The following is a 19,681-nucleotide window of genomic DNA, read 5'->3' on the forward strand; positions in this document are numbered from 1 at the left end:
GCATTATCGCTTGGTTTGGGAATTGCATCGCCTAAGACCGCAAGATCCTACAGCGTATAGTGAGGACAACTGAGAAGATCATCGGGGTCTCTCTCCCCTACATCATAGACATCTACACCACACGTTGTATCCGGAAAGCCACTAGCATTGCAGGCGACACCATCAATCCCTCACATGGACTTTTTTCACTGCTGCCGTCTGGGAGAAGGTACCGGAGAATCCGTGCCACCAATGCCAGACTCTGCAACAGCTTTATTCCTCAAGCAATCAGGTTCTTAAACTCACAAGGACTGAGCCACCCCCGCCCCCCTCACAAACACACTCCAGATACACAACTCTTTTGATGCTCTACTTGCACTATCTGGAACATTGCTTACACTGTTTTACCGAGGTTCTTCTACCTCAGTAACTGCTATGTTTATGTCTGTCATCTGTTTATGTCTGCGACAGACAATGTAAACCATGCACAGCAGTACACTGAATAAAGGTTATCAGTGGTAATTGTGTAGAAACAGCTGTCCTGTATGATATCTCCCTGCTGAACTGATCCTGAGAGTTTGCAAAGGTACAGTACTGTGCAAAAGTCAGGGACCACCCTTAATTTATTTAATTATCAGGTAGAATGGCCATTAAGTAAATGTTACTCTTTTTGTATATGTCGGTTGTGTTTTCTCCTTCTCGCAATCCAAGTCAGTATAAGGTCTGGACTCTGAGATGGTCAGTTAATTATTCTGAGAAAAGCAGCAGCTTCTTTGTTTGATTTGCAAATGTTCCTCTTATTTGTCTATTTGCTTTTCTCAGTAAGGGCATCTTGACAATGACACAGCCTTACAAACATTTACATTTATGGCATTTGGCAGACACTCTTATCCAGAGCGACTTACAATTTGAGCATTTTTATACAGGAAGGTGAAGGTAGTGTTAGGCGTCTTGCCCAAGGACTCTTATTGGTATAGTGTAAGGTGTTTGCCCAGTCGGGGGATTTAACCCCAGTCTACAGCATAGAAGGCAGAAGTGTTACCCACTACACCATACCAACCAGTTGTGAATGATCTTATAGCGAATCTCCTTATAAATAAATGTAATATGGTAAATTATTAACTTGTACTTAATGGCTGTTTTGACTGTAAATGAAATAAATTAGTTAAATCAAAGGGTTTTCTCTAATTTATGCACAGTGCTGTGTATCGCCACTGTCATATGAAAATGTAAAATGTTTCTATCATGGTTATAATCGTATTGCACATTTGAAAATAGCAGCTAGTCTTTACATTGTGTGAACATAAGTAATGGACCAGTAGAAATGGACGAACATAAAAAAATCTTAAATTCACAGCATACATGATTTTACTTTTTTCCCTAATGTCACCATTTGTTTTTTGTTTTGACAGCAACAATATTCACCTAAAAAAATCTGAATGAAGAATATATTTTCATTGGCACAAGTCAAAATTAGGCTGATTTAGATGTAGTCAACCATACTTTATATTGTCAAACAAACATAGGCAAGTACAGATACGGTTGTATTACAGTTGCACACAATAAAGGTCAACCAGACAAACAAGATTTTGAACAATTACATATCCAGCTAGACTAATGGTACATGCTTTAAAATATATCACATTGTTATTGCTATTTCACAGCTTAAGCACGGATTGTTATTTTTGGGACAATCAATTCCATGTTGTTGGTAGATAAGCATTTGCTAGATACTAATGCCAGAGTTACTAGATCTGCAGTAAAGCTGGTCACCTTTGGAAATTGTAAGTTCAGCCACACACACTGATCACTAGGCTATTTATTTTTGCATTGCAGCAGCATTTATGACGGGTTTGTGCACAAACCAAAATTTAGGTTGCACGATGAGATACATGAAATGCAGGTGGGGGTGAGTGGGAGTGCTTTTAGGCTTTGTTCACACTGCTGGGCAAATCATATTTGCTTCTTAAATCTGATTTTAAGAGGTCGACGCTCCAAGTTACAAGCAACCAAATCTGATTTGTATGGTCTGACAGACTGGCCGGAAATTCAAGTTAGAGAAGTCCTGATCTAAAGCAGATCCAAAACCACAAACAATTGAATGAAATTGCATTTCAAGTGAGTTTTCTGTTCATAATGGTGAAAGTCTTCTGCTGAAATTGGATATGACAAAAAAATTGGATTCGTGCTGCTTGTCTGATCAAAGCCTTAGAGACTGAAAATGCTGAATTAAAAACTTAATCACACTTGGTTGTGAAATTGTAAAATTCTTTTTTCTGTTTCTAAGAAGAAACCACAACAAGCGCTGTCACATCTGCTCATATAGTCCCGTCATCTGTAGCACGTCTCAACATGCTGTGGCTGTGAAGACAGGTTGGTTAACTCCAGTACCATTCTCAACCTGATAGGGTTTGTTGCTGTCCAATTGTGGCCAGGAGTAGGGGTTTCTCTCTGCCTCTTTCCTGACCTCCTGTACAGCACTGGCTGCCAGGAAGGCCACTCGTTCTTCCTTGCACAGCATCTCATGCTCTTGCTTGAGCTCATTGTAGGAGCGGGAGAACATATGGAAGATGGAGGTGGCCGGGAAGGCCATAATGAGGATGCCACTTAAGATACTGCTAAAGGCCACCACTTGGCCGGGGATGCTGCGTGGCACCATGTCACCGTAACCAACCGTCGTCATGGAGATGATGGCCCACCAGTAGGAGGCCGGGATGCTGCTGAAGCTGTGCGGCCCCACAACTGTGCCAGCTGCCAGATCATTCTCTGCCAGATGGACAAGGGGGGAGAAGAGAGCCACGGCTACACAGAGGAAAAGGAGCAGCAGGCCAAACTCCCGCATGCTCCTCTGCATGGTCAGACCTAGAGTCTGCAGTCCCAAGGAGTGCCTGGCCAGCCGCATCACATAGAGGATCCGCAGGGCACGCATGACCCGCAGGATCAAGCCTAGCTTGTCCAGGTACCCTCTTCCTGCCCCAGGATCACCCATGCTGCTGTCGTTCTCATCCACCACTAGGGAGATGTAGTACGGCAGAATGGCTATCGTGTCGATGATATTCAGCGGCCCACGAACAAACTCCAGTTTGCTGCGTGCCTGCAGAAAGCGCAAGGCTAACTCCAGAGAAAACCAAACCACGCACACAGTCTCCAGAATGAACATGTGCTGACACTTCTGTGAGCATTCCCCCTGCATATGAATAAAATTAGACAATATTAATCTTAAAGTTAAGTTTTCTTTTACAAGTGCTGTTTTTTTTTTGATAAAAGAGTTTATTATGTAGATTTAGTATATAAACACGTTCACTCCCTGGTCCATATGGTCTGCATAAACATCCTCGTTTTAATTAATTGAAAATAATTTATTCTTATTCAGTTAAGCCCCACCCATTCACATTGAAAGTTATAAGAAGTGTTTCAAACTGGATTGTTGGCATATGGGGCAGCCAGTAAGAAGAGTAGGAGAGTAAGGAACTAAGTGTGGACACACATTAAGTGTTTAAGGGCTTAACATTCATTATTATCAAATATAATATTATTCAACATGGATTAAGCTTAATCATAGACTTCCTTCCATTCCAATATTGTTTCACTATTAATAATGTTATTGAAGTCTAAGCTTGGGGTTAATCTGTGTCTGGGTTTGACATTCAAATCTATTTCAAACAGGTGATGCTATCTTTCTTGGGTGTGAATGGAGCATCAAGGAAAGGGAAGGATGGGTTGAGCAATGTTCCTCAACAAGAAATTGAAAGGATTTGAGGATAATATCATAGAAAGATTCAGGGAATCTTTCTGTATAAAGGGTGAGGCTGAAAGTGGCAACTCAGACAGCACTGCACTAAAAACTGGCATGTGCCTGTGATGAATACCACCTCAATACTTTGACTACTTGTTGTCAATGAATACATAATTCATCGCTGCATTAAAAGATGCATGTTAAGATTGTCTTACGCAATTGGAAAAGCCTTATACACAAGTTGCTAACCCTGATCTTAGACCTGCCTCCCTGTCGGCAAAGGGGTACAAAGGGGCACAAAGGGGCAAAGGGGTACTCTAGGACCAGGATTCAGAAACATTGGTTTTATGCTTTTACCTTGTACTTCTTCCATTCACATTTAGTAGTTTTCAAAATGATAAATTCTTAAATTTCATGATAAAATCAATTTATCAAGCTTTCAGCCCCCTGAATAATATTGGATTTCCTAGTATTTACTGGAACAGGGGCGGGAACTGCTGCTATATAGCAATGAAACAATGAGTTTCCCACGGGGTGCTGATCCAGGTTCACCCACCCGGCTCTCTTCCTCTCTTAGATCAGGCATGGTGCTGATGCACAGGCTGACCACAGTCACAGCGATCATGACCACAGAAAAGCAGGCGAAGGTTCTGCCCAGCCATCCAGAGTGTGGGTTTTCCACCACGTCCCTCAGGCGGCTCATGAGGGCTCGGTAACCCTTCTCCTCTGAGGGCCTGTTCTGCAGCCTCTTCTGCCTCCTCTCCTCATCCTTCTGCTTCCTCTCAGCCACTTCTTCAAGGCGCGTCATCATTCGGCGGCGGCAGCAGCGTTCCATGTGGGTAGGGTCAATTCCCCAGTAGTCTAGCTCATCTGACAAGGACACAGCACAGACGTGCCGGAGCAGTCGCAGTTTTCCTGCTGCAAGGAAGTTGAGGATGACTCTGAAGGTGGCAGAGCTACGGTCAAAAAAGAATTCCCGGCGCACCTCATCGTAGTCATCACAGAGACTTGCAATGTCCTCCGGCCGAGTGCAATGCCGCAGTCTGCCCAGGCGGGACAGCGGAAACTCATCCAGCGTGCTCCAGGAGAAGGCGTAGTGATCACCTCCTACGTTAATGAGGGCCAGTTCATTGTGGTTGACCTGCCTTATGGCAGACGGGTCACGCAGTAGCTGGGCTCGCTGAAAATACACCCCCTTGATGGTCTCTGTCTCTGGAATCTCTGTGAAAAATCGGTCAAGGCTGCTGTCATCTGTGCTGACTGAGAAATTGCTGAAGTCATTGGTATTACTGATGATAGGCATGATGGCATTTGGCCACGCAAGTGCAGTCGCTGCAGTCAGATACTGGCGTCTGTGCTTTCAGAGTATAAGAATCAGTGAAGGATGCCAAAACAGGAGCACTGTAATGAAAAGAAATGAAAAAAAATTAACATAGTGATCCACTGGTGGGCCCAGATAGCCATTCCATCCTACATAATAGTGTCACAGTTACTGAACGGTTTAAATAAATTCAATGCAAATACTAGATAATAAGCTTAATGATAACCAAATAATAGCCTAGTTTAAGGGATTAACCCTGACAACCTTGAGGCCATATACAAGCCAACACCTTCCTCAGACATAACTATGTTACTTACTTATTACTGTTATGTAGTTACTTAATAATTTATAGTAGTTGCTGCATAAAAAGCCCAAAAATGAATAAGTAAACAATAATCCTGCAGTTAAAGATATTCTTACAGCATCTGTATATATCAATTTGACAGTGATGTCCTACCACAATGCAATGGAAGACATTTATACATATGAGTATGGCATGTGTTTGTGAGAGAGAGGTGATTGGTACATAAGAGCAACGTCCTGTGGGGATAATTTTCCCATTACCACTGCAAAACAAGAGCAGTGCTGTTTACATGGAACTCCGTTGTAGACTGTATATGGACATAACTGGCATCAGTCCTAATCCTCCACTTTGTCTCAGTCATAAACAAGTTTCTACCATTATTACTGCCCAACTAAACCACCATCACGATGCATCTGTGAAGTCACTGTCTAAAAAGGAAACTGTCCTGAAATAAGATGGAAAAAGCAAATCTGGCACTCACCTTATATGGCAGAAGAAAATGTGTACTGTTTATAAATGCTCCTCGGCTCCAGTGCAATAACAATCTCTTCGATCTTAAAGGTAGATGACAGATGATTTACGTTTTTGTCACTTGGGACAATAAAAAGCTTCTGTGGAAATAGTTTGGGCTGGGTGATGGCACAGTCCTCGTCCTATTGCGCTTAAAAGCAATCGAGTATCTGATGAAAGTGCTGTTGAGGATGGAGGGCTCGCATGGGTCACCCCGGTGCTTTCTCGTAATTTTGTGTTCGGACTCAGAGAAGTAATCCGCTAGTCCTATAAACATCACCCTGAATCCCTTCGCAAAAAAAAAGTACTCTTCCAAAGCCTGGAATAAAACCGATTAGGATGTCCTCTGAAAACCTGTTATTATGTTATCTCATCTTCTTTTCGGATGGACCAGTTGTGTTTGTGAGGGAGAAAAAGAAAGGTGGGGGGAGAGAATAAGCGAGAGAGAGAAAGAGAGAGAGTGTGAGAGAGAGAGGGAGAGGGAGGGAGAGGGAGAGAGGGAGTTTGGCTGAGTGGGTGTTAATTTGCTTGCAGTAAAGTGCCAACCAAGCTTTTATAAGTTAGTGCTTTTAAAGCAAGTGATAGCTACATTATTAAACAAATGTTTGTTATGTTGTTGTTATTGTTTTTTTGTTTGTTTTTGTCTAACTTTGAAGGTGAAACACACGGCCTGTGATTACTTGACCCTGATCTGCAGACTGAATGAATATCAGGGATTAACTGTAATCTCCTGCAGACGGATGATGATATCTGAACAGTGAGTCAGTTGACATCTGAGGACCCATGCTGACTTCATCCAACTGTACAGTACAGAAAACATTTATCGTCCAGTCAGGCTCTGAGGCATTTGGAGTTGACTAGCAGTCGCTGTACCATAATCGTGTTTGTTTTTCATGCTGGGCTCTCATTTCCTTTCCTTGCCCTGCTCTGGAGCTCGGGTTACTTGTAATGGGATGGCCTGAGCATGTAGAGGAAAACATGAGAACCTTATCAAGTGTGGTGACGTAAAGGGCCCTACTTAAAGCCCACAGCTAAGTTTTCTTACTCACCCCCGATCCTTCTCAAATATCCTGATTAGGAAATCATACAAAGAAAAACGCACCTCTATGCCAATCCATAACTACAGGCTACATAAAGCGAGATGGCTTGGCTAGTATACTGTGATGGGTGTGCTGTCATCTTCTCTATTCAATTATATAATTGTTTTTTAGGCACAGAGTTGTCTATCCTAGTGTACCAATTCTAGTCTAAACACAAACTGTAGTATGTAGTATTAGTAGCATCACAAGTATCAAAGTTCACTCTCAGTAAACTGTATCTTTAAGAGAACTTTTCCATGGATGGTTCTTTAAAAAAAAATACTTTGTGTGAATGTCACACTTGTAAGCATCTATAAACACAGTCATAGCATGTTATAATGCATTCATAAGGCATCATCACCATGGCTATAAATATTTATAAAAATGCATTACACGTTATAGCCATGCTTATTATTCATTATGATTTGTTAACATAATGCATTATAAATACTGTTCATAACAAATTATAAGAGCTCAGAAGTTGTATTTGTCTGCTCTAAGTAAAGTGAAGCATAGTGAACTAAAGCCTGCTCCTGTGTTAAGAGTGAAGTATTTACTGAAGGATTTACTGAAACACTAAAACATACACAATAAAGCACATTACAGGCTTCAAATGTCAGAGTTTAAAAGTTTAGTGATGCCATCAGAAGTGTTTTTGTACTTAGTTTACTGTGATGTAACGTAACATTTAAAATGAGAGCGCTGAGTAAGAAAAGCACATTGTAGGAGTGATTCAAGGCTGGACAGTCTGTTTGGAGCATCTGAATATTCAGGACTGAAAACTCATAGATGCAGCCCAAACAGCACCAGTGCTGAGATATAAAATATCGGAAATCACAGGACATAAATAAACTTTGTATTTGTCTTTATGCTCTCCGTGCTGGGACTGACTTCTTTGGCACTGCCAGTATAGCATGTTATTAACACCACTTTGCATTATATTGACAATTCATAATGTATGAACATGGCTATAAAGTGGAATACAGTGTAATTCATTTTTATATAGATTTATAATCATGTTTATAATGCCTTATGAATGATTTATAACATGTTATAAATGTGTTTATAGAGGCTTACAGACATTCATTGACATTCATTGAAAGTGTTACAAAAATAATGAAATTAAATGAGATGTGTGAGTGTAAAAAGCCTTTATTAAATTCAAGAGAACCTTGATGTCTTTGCATTAGATCATATTTTAAATGTTTATTTCCAGACATCTGCCACTGACTGGCTTCTATTATAAGGGCGTTTAAATCAACAGGTTCCTAATAGAACCTAATAGATGCTGAATTCTTCTTATATTATTTTCCATAATTCAATCTGCTTTTGGCTGTATTTAAGGTTGACATTTAAAATAAAAGTAGGGCTAAAATGCCTAGTGCCTAGTCTCTACTGAGTGTAGTAAGCTCTGTCCTAAACATACTAATTGCTAAAAACTAATCTAGTGTGCCAAGCGATAACAACTAAATAGGTTTCACATGTAGTTTCAGGTTGGCCTGCAAACTAACAATTGCAAGGCCAAACTTAACACTGATAGATTAAGAGTGCACAGAGATGAGTAGACATTATGTAAGACTGCACCCTTTTATTCTCCCAGAAAGATATTTGTTCAGTTTTTTGTCTTGGATTACTGAAACTCACATCTGGCCAGGTTTCTTGTGTGTGCCATTGGGCCCTTGCAACTGATCCGGAATGCAGGATCACTACTTGTCTTCAGTCTTTCAAAGTTCACGCTCACTTTTCTGCTGCATTCCCTTACTTTGTCCTGTAGCTGCAATTAGATTTGAAACCCAGCGGTGGACAGTTACTAAGTAAATGCAATTCGTTACTGTACTTAAGTATTTTACCGAAGTTTTTCCATTTTGGGTGGCTTTTTACTTTCACTCCACTACATTTCAAAGTCAAATATCTTATTTTTTCCTCCACTACATTTTGAGAACCCTGTCATTCCTTTTGGCTTAGGTGTGTATAAAAACAAAAGAAGCGTGAAGCAAGAACACCAATTTGCACAGCACGCACTTTGTTTTGAGCTTGTTTTGACCTGTTGGGCATACCAACCCAGTGCAAACATGCAGTTCAATGACAGTGCAACAGCATAAAAGTTTCCTACATAAATGATGGAAAAAACTCCAGACTCTAACCTAAGCTTGTGTAAATAGATTACAATATAGGAATATGTACACATATGGAGTCGTGACTGACTTATAAAAATACTATTCCTTTTTATGGTAAATTCATTTTGGCTAGTTTATGTTTATGAACAGAGACCTACAGATGCAATACTCTATTACTCAAGGGGAGGTCTAAAGGGAGGAACTTCTAGTTTTACTGAAGTAATATTTTACCTTGGATATCTCTACTTTAACTCAAGTACATGGTTTGTGTACTTTGTCCACCACTGTTAAAACCATAATTCTTATTATTCCTTACAAAGCCAAAATAATAGTAATAGTAACAGTCCAGTCCTGCATCATACCTTGGGCCCTTTAAACCTCAGGCACTGGTCGACTTGACCACTATTCCTCACAATACATGCAAAACATCCCAGACTTTTCTCTGTATTGGTGCCTAACTGGTGAAACGATCTTCCCTTGTCTGTCCAAACAGCAAAAATGCAGATTGAAGACAAATCTCTTTGAAATCCTCATATATGAACATAAATCTTGCAAATAATTTTAGAAGAAATAGAAACTTCTACAGTTTTTTTGTTGTCTGTTCAGCCAACTGCAGGCTAGCCCAACCAATTCACAGTAAAGTTATAAGGAGTGTTTGAGTCTTTCACTTTAAAAAAAAAAAGGCACTTTACAGAACAACCAGTCATAGAGGCCTTGAAAGGGCTACAGAAATCTTGTATAATGGTCATGTATGAATGAATTATGATCTTTTGCTTCATTAACCCATATGCACATTGCAAATGGACCTCAGAGGAGGAAATAAAATACAAGTAAGATTTAGATGTGGGCACTTTTATTATTGTACTTTGGCCATTCTGGCCAGAAAGAGCCACTATAATCTTACAGTCTCTAAACTTAAATGAGCAGGAAGATGGGTTGACTGTAAAATGGACTCTTTTAACCAACAGATTGCTAAGTGTTCAGAGGAAATTGGGATCGATTAGAAAAGAAAATTGCCTGGGTGAGAGCTTATTGCAGTCCAACCACACATGCATTAACGCAGTATTAGGAGATGGGGATATCTGAATAATCTCTCATGATTCATGTGAAGTAAAACAGGGGAATTTATATAGTTACACCTATATCCTAGAAATAAACCTAGAAAGTTAGAGTATGATGATCTTAATGGACAATATCTGCCATTAAGTATTGAGTAAGAGAAATAGAGTGAATATTTTCATCTGTAACCCAGCACTGTACCCTTTGAGCTTAGTTTAGAGCTCTTATCACCTTTCATTAATGCTATCATAAGTTTTGGTGTCATTATGACTAGTACAGAAATCATTAATCATCAACACCCAAGCACTTTTCAGTAATGGACAACACCACAACACGTCTTCTGAAACTTCATAAGCAGTGCTACTTTTATCAGGTTTGTTCTTTTCCCTACAATTTCATTCAGTGGTGCACACTAATGCAACCATAAACTCCAAAACTGAATAGTTCAGCAACTTTTTTTTGTTCAAAAGGGACACAAATAAAAAAAAAAGTTAATAATTATATCATCTTGAAAGTGTTTCGTCAAAATCCGAGCTCTGAAGCCGACTGACTCACTCTGATTTTAACATAATAGCCCATTTAACTCAAGTGCTCAAAAACAGAATGTAACATGAATTCTAAGCAGTGCCTGTCCCACACTACCGGAAAACAGAAAATTTTGAGACTGATTCATCCCTTAAAATAAATGAGACATGACTTTCTGATATGTGTCCCATTTCATAAATAGCTGTACTGCGCAAAAGGCAAGGTTTTAGCATTGTTAGCAGGAATCAAGACCAAGAAGCGGTTAAATATTTCATTTTGGTCATACATACAATACTATGCAAAAGTCAGAGCCCACTCTTTAATTACTTAATTTCAGTTGAAATGGCCTCCAGTTATTTGTCAGCATCAGGGGGAAAAAAAATATTAATTAATGATTAAGTGACCCTTATAAGACCCACAATGGAGAAATTTCACCTCCACAATTAAACCCATCCATGCAGTCAAACACCACTTACACAGTGAGCCCTATCCACAGTGCCCAGGGAGCAGTTGGAGGTTGGGTGTCCTGCTCAAGGGCACCTCAGTCACGTCCTGTTGGCTCAGGCGATCGAACTGACAACCTTCCAGTCACAAGGCTGGTTCTCCAACCTCCAGCCCACAACTGGCCCCAAATATACATAACTATATACAGCAGTGCTTGAAGGTTTATATAGAATTTTCTATATTTCTGCATAAATATGACCCAAAACATCATCAGATTTTCACACAAGTCCTAAAAGTAGATAAAGAGAACCCAGTTAGACAAAGGACACAAAAATATTGTACTTGGTCATTTGTTTATTGAGGAAAATGATACAATATTGCATATTTGTGAGTGGCAAAAGTATGTGAACCTGTAGGATTAGCAGTTAATTTAAAGGTGAAATTAGAGTCAGGTGTTTTCAATCAATGGAATGACAATCAGGTGTGAGTGGGCATCCTGTTTTATTTAAAGAACAGGGCTCTATCAAAGTCTGTTCTTCACAACACATGTTTATGGAAATGTATTATGGCCCGAACAAAGAAGATTTCTGAGGACCTTAGAAAAAGAGTTGTTGATGCTCATCAGGCTGGAAAAGGTTAGAAAACTATCTCTAAATAGTTTGGACTCCACCAATCCACAGTCAGACAGATTGTGTACAAATGGAAGAAATTCAAGACCATTGTTTCCCTCCCCAGGAGTGGTTGACCAACAAAGATCACTCCAAGAGCAAGGCGTGTAATAGTCAGCGAGGTCACAAAGGACCACAGGGTAACTTCTAAGCAACTGAAGGCTTTTCTCACATTAGCTAATGTTAATGTTCATGAGTCAACCATCAGGAGAACACTGAACAACAATGCTGTGCATGGCAGGGTTGCAAGGTGAAAGCCACTGCTCTCCAAAAAGAATATTGCTGCTCGTCTGCAGTTTGCTAAAGATCACCTGGATAAGCCAGAAGGCTATTGGAAGAATGTTTTGTGGAAGGATGAGACCAAAACAGAACTTTTTGGTTTAAATGAAATGCGTATGTTTGGAGAAAGGTAAACACTGCATTCCTGCATAAGAACATTATCCCATCTGTGAAACATGGTGGTGGTAGTATCATGGTTTGGGCCTGTTTTGCTGCATCTGGGCCAGGACGGCTTGCCATCATTGATGGAACAATGAATTATGAATTATATCAGAGAATTCTAAAGGAAAATGTCAGGATATCTGTCCATGAACTGAATCTCAAGAGAAGGTGAGTCATGCAGCAAGATAAAGACCCTAAGCACACAAGTCGTTCTGCCAAAGAATGGTTAAAGAAGAATAAACTTTATGTTTTGGAATGGCCAAGTCAAAATCCTGACCTTAATCCCATTGAAATGTTGTGGAAGGACCTGAAGCGAGCAGTTAATGTGAAGAAACCCACCAACATCCCAGAGTTGAAGCTGTTCTGTATGGAGGAATGGGCTAAAATTCCTCCAAGCCGGTGTGCAGGACTGCTCAACAGATACTGGAAACGTTTAGTTGCAATTATTGCTGCACAGGGGGGTCACATCAGATACTGAAAGCAAAGCTTCACATACTTTCACCACTCACAAATATGTAATATTGTATCATTTTCCTAAATAAGCTTTTCCTAAAGCAGCTGATCGCGCTGCAGCCGGTCGGCATGGCGACCAGGACAAAGAACATTCCCGAAGAGCTTTGGAGACGGACGCACAGGGGTTGCAGAGGGGGAATTAACCAGCGCACGGGGAAAGCGAGGGAGAGACGGCGGAGGCTTATGGAGAAGAAGGGATATAAGCCGCGTCTCCCCTCCGTCATCATGGGCAACGTGAGGTCGCTGGCGAATAAGATGGACGAGCTGACAGCACTAGCCAGGAGTCAGAGGGAGTACCGGGAGTGTAGTCTAATGTGCTTTTCGGAGACATGGCTACACCAGGACCTCCCGGATGACAATGTTTCCATCGATGGCTTCCAGACTGTTCGGGCCGACCGGGGCTGCACCGAGAGCGGTAAGCGCAAAGGAGGTGGTGTCGCTGTGCTAGTTAATAACCGCTGGTGTAACCCTGGTCACATTACCATCAAGGAACGTACCTGTTGCCCGGATATTGAGCTGTTGGCTGTCGGACTCAGGCCATATTATTTACCACGCGAGTATTCGCATGCCATCATCGTGACTGTCTACATTCCCCCCTCTGCCAACCCGACGTCGGCAAGTGACGTCATTTATTCAACAACAGCACATCTCCAGACGCAACACCCGAGTGCCTTCATCGCCATATCAGGTGACTTTAACCATGTCGCTATGGCCAAGGCACTACCACACTTCACGCAGTATGTGGACTGTCCCACCAGAGAGGAAAGAACACTGGACCTGCTGTATGCTAATGTTAAGGACGCATACAGCTGCTCCCCCCTTCCCCCGCTGGGTAGGTCAGACCACAACTTGGTTCACCTCAGCTCCTGTTATGTGCCGCTGGTGAAGAGTCAGCCTGTGACCAAGCGGATAGTGAGTAGATGGTCAGTGGGACTTACGAGGCACTGCAGGATTGCTTCGAGGCTACTGATTGGTCTGCACTCTGTGAGCCGCACGGAGAGGACATCGACGGGCTCACAGAGTGCATCACGGACTACACTATCTTCTGTGTGGACTCCACTGTCCCAACCAGGACTGTTAAATGTTACCCAAACAACAAGCCGTGGGTAACGAAGGACATTAAGGCTCTCCTCAACAGGAAGAAGAGGGCCTTCAGAGCTGGAGATAGGGAGGAGGTGAGAACGATCCAGAGGGAACTGAGGACAGCTATCAAGGAGGCGAAGAACAAGTACAGGAGGAAGCTGGAGTGGAAACTCCAGCAGAACAACATGAGGGAGGTCTGGAATGGGATGAGGACCATCACCAGCTTCAGGTCCAACAACAACAGAGGAGTAGAGGTCAGTGTGGACAGGGCCAATATGCTAAATCTGTTCTTTAACAGATTTGACACGGCAGGCTCTGTCCCCCCCCAGCCTGACTCCTCTGCTGCCAGTCCTCAGCAGACCATACCACTCATCCCCCCTCCCCCTCCTGATAGCCTGCCCCCCTCGTGTGATAGCCCATCTCACACCTCCATCCCTCCCCCACCCACCTCCTCTACAGTGTGTCTCACTGCTGACCAGGTGAGAAGACAACTGAAGAGACTCCACACAAGGTACTGTGCTCTCTCCCTTCCTCTTCACCCTCTACACCACGGACTTCAGCTACTGCACAGAGACTTGCCACCTTCAGAAGTTTTCTGATGACTCTGCAATAGTTGGATGTATCAGCAAGGGAGTGGAGGATGAGTACAGGGCAACGGTGAAGGACTTTGTCGCATGGTGCGAGCGGAACCACCTGCAGCTCAATGTGACAAAGACAAAGGAACTGGTGGTGGACCTGAGGAGGGACAAGGCACCGGTGACCCCTGTGTCCATCAGGGGGGTCAGTGTGGACACTGTGGAGGATTACAAATATCTGGGTGTGTATATTGACAATAAACTGGACTGGGCTAAGAACACTGACGCCCTCTACAGGAAGGGCCAAAGCCGTCTCTATTTTCTGAGGCGCCTGAGGTCCTTCAACATCTGCCGAACTATGCTCAGGATCTTCTATGAGTCTGTGGTGGCGAGTGCTATCCTCTATGCTGTTGCATGCTGGGGAAGCAGGCTGAGGGTGGCAGATGCCAACAGACTCAACAAATTGATCCGCAAGGCCGGTGATGTTGTGGGTGTGGAGCTGGACTCGCTGACGGCAGTGTCGGAGAGGAGGACGCTGTCTAAGCTGCCGGCCATTATAAACAACGGCTCCCACCCACTCTACGACACGGTGATGAGACACAAGAGCTCATTCAGCTCAAGACTCATCATACCAAAATGCACCACAGAGCGCCACAGGAAGTCATTCTTACCAGTGGCCATCAAACTCCATAACTCCTCCCTCAGTGTGTGACTCAAAAAACTGTTCATATGTGCAATAACAACAATTGTGTGTGTAGAGTACTTAAATCTGGTGCACATACATATGGTAAATTCTATATATTGTTTTAAATTATACATACTGTAAATTCTATATATTGTTTTAAATTATACATACTGTAAATTCTATATATTGTTTTAAATTATTAGTAAAGTGTTTATTTTTACATAAATGGCTGCAACTGTAACAACTGCAATTTCCCCCTGGGATCAATAAAGGAATCTGAATCTGAATCTGAATCTGAATCTGAAATAAACAAATGAACAAGTATTTTTGTGTTATTTGTCATTAAATATTTTTGTGTCATTTGTTTAATTGGGTTCTCTTTATCTGCTTTTAGGACTTTTGTGAAAATATGATGATGTTTTAGGTCATATTTATGCAGAAATATAGGAAATTCTAAAGGGTTCACAAACTTTCAAGCACGACTGTATATATATATATATATATATATATATATATATATATATATATATATATATATATATATGCCTTCAGAACTGCCATAATTCTTTGTGGCATACTTTCAACAAGGTGTTGGAAACATTCCTCAGAGATTTTGGTTGGTTATTTGAGTTCCTGTTGCCTTTCTATCATCTCAAACTAGTCTGCCCATTCTCCTCTGACCTCTCACATCAACAAGGCCTTTTCGTCCACACAACTGCCGCTCACTGGATATTTTCTCTTTTTTGGCCCATTCTCTGTAAACCCTAGAGATGGTTGTGCATTAAAATCCCAGTAGATCAGCAGTTTCTGAAATACTCAGACCAGCCCGTCTGGCACCAACAACCACGCCATGTTCAAAGTCACTTAAATCACCTTGCTTCCCCATTCTGATGCTCGGTTTGCACTTCAGCAAGTTGTCTTGACCACCTCTACATGCCTAAAGCATTGAGTTGCAGCCATGTGATTGGCTGATTAGCTATTTGTGTTAACAAGCAACTGAACAGGTGTACTTAATAAATGGCCGGTGAGTGTATATATATATATATATATATATATATATATATATATATACACATACATAAAACAAAAAAAGCTAGCTTACCTGCCAATCAGCATGTGCCTAATCAAACACTTGGATCAAATCCTGAAATCCCATATAGACTTGCTTACTTACTGGACTCTGAAACTGTATGACTCTTGATCTTGTAAACATATACACCATCACATTTATATCATGTATCCACAATGTTACTACTGTTTATACACTTCTTTTTCAGATCTATTATGTATTATAACTTATAGCTTCATGTGACTTGCTATGGCACTGCTAAACTGGCCTGGCTGCATTCCAGACCTGTCAACTATTGAAAACATTTGATGCATTAAGAGACAAATAATATGACAAAAGGAGACCCTGAGCTGTTGAGCAGCTGAAATCATATAGCAATCAAGAACGGGAAAACATTTCACTTTCAAACCACAGCAATGTCTCCTCAGTTCCCAAACGTTTACAAAGTGTTGTTAAAAGACGAGGTGATGAAACACAGGGGTAAACAGGCCTCCATCCCAACTTTTTTGAAGCATACTGCTGGCATCAAATTCAAACTTGGCATAAATATTTCAAACAACAATAAAATTCCACAGTTTCAACAATTGATATGTTGTTTTTGTACTATTTTCAGTTAAATATAAGGATTAAATGATTTGCACATCATTACATTTTGTTTTTATTTACATTTTGTAGAGTGTCACAACTTCTTTGGAAACAGGGTTTTACTTTTTTTGATAATTCTACATCCTGTCAGGTAATGTTCTTCTGTATGTGATAACAAGACTCTCACAATGCACTTGATATACATTCAGGTGATGTAATGATCTGTGCTGTGAAAATCACTCTGGAATTCCATTTTATGACTTGCATACTAAGAGAAAAATAGTCAACATACTCTAAAGTGCTCTAAAATGGTATTAAGGATTCATTTCTGTCATGTTACTAAGTACAATATTTCAAATATTTCAATATTTATTATGTCCACTTCTTTGCTTTTATTACAGTTTCTGTTTATTTAGTTTTCAAAGAAATACACTAGAATTTTTCATATGTTCAGGCCTAGAAGTTGGTTGCATTGCTGCTTCTATGTCACGATTGGCTCCTCCCATTCCTCCATTTCTGTAGTCTGTGTTTATTTGCGTTATGTCTGTTCCCTGCTCTATCCCTGTTGGCTCCCTGAACTTTCTTGGCTATGACCCTGGATTTGCCCTGAATAAATCTTGCTTTGCTCCGCACATGCATCTGCCTCCTCATCGCTCCTTGTAACATTCTACAAATCATGATATTGTCATGAAAGCATATTCAACTTTATCAACACTGCTTTAGCTGCATTGCATTGTGCACTGATCATTTGCATTGGCTGTTAGACTAACCACAGAATTCATTAAAACATTGCCTGATTGGAATCAATAGCTTGTGAGGCCTGCACTAAGGCTTTGGCCAAACCAAGGCTCTTCTCACAGACCTAGTTGATGTTCTCATGAAACACTGGACAGAACCTACTTGATTTTACATTCTTAGAGAACTCTAACATGGAGATGGCAGACATGTGGAGCATTACCTCTTCATTGTTTTCCTAACATGTCCTTATGTGGATGGCAGCACGTTTTACATGTGATTGTGTTATCTGGATGACAGTCCGAGTGAAGTCATCTGTACAGTAGTGTCCAGCCATAAAGATCTGTTTAAGAAGAAGTAGACAAGGAAACAAGTGTGTGAGCTTTTGGAATTGGTTAGCCTCACTCATTTATTCATGAAGAGGAAATAGTAGATGACATACAAATGAAATAAAACAAAAGGTTCTTTATAAAATTTGCATATGTAAAGTCATGCAGAAGTACTTATAAAGTTGTGACTCTATGTGAAATGAACACAGAAAGTGGTGATTTGGAAACCCACTTTGACCTGTAATTTAACAAAGCGTACACATACACTCCAAAAAAATTAGACTAGAAGTGCTGTAGAATGTTCAAAAACATTAACAGGTGATGCAATCATACTGTTCGGACAAGTTGACTTCATAGATTGTTTGTGGAAATAATGGACGTTGTGTTATCTGGGTCAGAGAAAAAAGACCATCGTAGAGTTTCCATCGTAGAGTTCAAAAGCCAGTGTCTGTCATGGTATGGTGGTGTATTAGAGCCCACAGCATGGGTAACTTACACATCCGAGAAGGTAGAATTACTATTGAAAGATACTTATTTTACTGTAACACATGCTGCCTTTTAGACTCTGTCTTTTTCAAGGACGTCCAAGTTTATTTCACGTTGACAACATCAAGCCATGTTCTGCATGTTCAACAGCATGTATTCTTGAAGAATGACAAATATTGTCAAAAAAGTGTCAGAAGATTTCTTCAACCCCCAAAACCCCCGTTTTAAAAGAAAAGGTGAAATAACAGTAGAAAACATGCTGATGTCTTTTTGGGAATGTGTTGCAGGCACCAAACTCTAGAAGAAGCATCTATTAAAACAATCACCTACTAGCATTTCACATAATGTCACAAATTTTTTTTGGAAATGACAATTGCGTATGATAGCAGGAGATGTTAAAAAAAACTATGGATGTGACGTTGTCAGGTGTGACTGTACAATGCATAGAGTGCTTTGAATGCACTTACAGAAGGCATAAAAATGTCACATGTGACTTGTGTACAGTAATAACGTAGATTCTCTTTTGCTTTTTTTGCTCTGCACCCTTATTAATAGACAGATAATAGAAAGGGATATTTGCATTATCCTTGTTTTTAATTGTTCGTTTGCTGACAGAAAATACATTCATTTCTGTTACTAAACTGGCTGATTCATAGTTTGGAAGTTGATTCATTGTTTTTAAGAAATGCCTATGCCGTGTAAATTGGTCCCTTCCAGATAAGGTTGAGGCTGGTGCCATGCTTAATTAGTGTATGCAGGCTATGGAGGAGTCATGTGACAGGTGTGTTAGCCCTGTGTGGCAGATAGTGGACGCTGTTATGTAGTCAAGCATTTTCTGCTGCCACCTGCTGAAGAGGAACTGAACCACAGACCTGTGTTTATTGGATGATCATTTTTCTCTAGATTATACTGGTCTCTGTCTTGTGTAAACGTAATTTATCAGCAAGAGTTTTCTCAAATAGATACGAAATTAGAGTAAAATGAATTATGTATTAATTAATTGATCGCTAAGCATTTGTTGTTACATAGTAACTGATCAACACTGTTGACTGATAGCATAGTTTGGTTTTTGTTCAAAGCTTATTTACTCAGTAGTTGAATACTAACTGCTGTTTATTGCACCGCTAATGAACAAAAGTGTGTTTACTCATATAAAGAGGTAACATGAGAGCTAGTACTTATGTGTTAGTGTTGTTAATTATATATCATTTTATATATATATATATATATATATATATATATATATATATATATATATATATATATATATATATAATCATCCCTGGTAAAGTGATCATTTTAGCTACTAATAATGCTACCAACTCATAATCATAACTTATTTGTTATTCTAAATGGTTCTATGCAGTAAAGCAAACAAAAAACAATTCCGTTTTTCTTATTTATTTACATCCTTCACTTAAGTCCTTCAGTGAAAGGT

At 40.5% G+C, this 19,681-nt stretch overlaps 1 protein-coding gene across 2 annotated transcripts; it reads right to left on the minus strand.

Annotated features, from left to right (window-relative positions):
* Positions 1–1,461: 1,461 nt before the first annotated feature.
* LOC108435910 (potassium voltage-gated channel subfamily G member 4) lies at positions 1,462–17,739 on the minus strand. 2 transcript variants are annotated; one of them, XM_017712046.2, is made up of 3 exons: positions 17,652–17,739; positions 4,272–5,116; positions 1,462–3,166 (listed from the first exon to the last, which is right to left on the minus strand). In XM_017712046.2, the coding sequence occupies exons 2-3, from the start codon at positions 5,016–5,018 to the stop codon at positions 2,327–2,329; spliced, it is 1,587 nt and encodes a 528-aa protein (XP_017567535.1). In that variant the 5' UTR covers positions 5,019–5,116; positions 17,652–17,739; the 3' UTR covers positions 1,462–2,326. The 2 variants fall into 2 exon arrangements, with proteins under 2 accessions (XP_017567535.1, XP_017567537.1); XM_017712048.2 differs by lacking the exon at positions 17,652–17,739 and adding an exon at positions 5,822–7,189.
* Between the last annotated feature and the right edge of the window lie 1,942 nt (positions 17,740–19,681).

The sequence above is a fragment of the Pygocentrus nattereri genome, chromosome 15 (genome assembly GCF_015220715.1).
Source record: "Pygocentrus nattereri isolate fPygNat1 chromosome 15, fPygNat1.pri, whole genome shotgun sequence".
NCBI classification, from domain to species: Eukaryota; Metazoa; Chordata; class Actinopteri; order Characiformes; family Serrasalmidae; genus Pygocentrus; species Pygocentrus nattereri.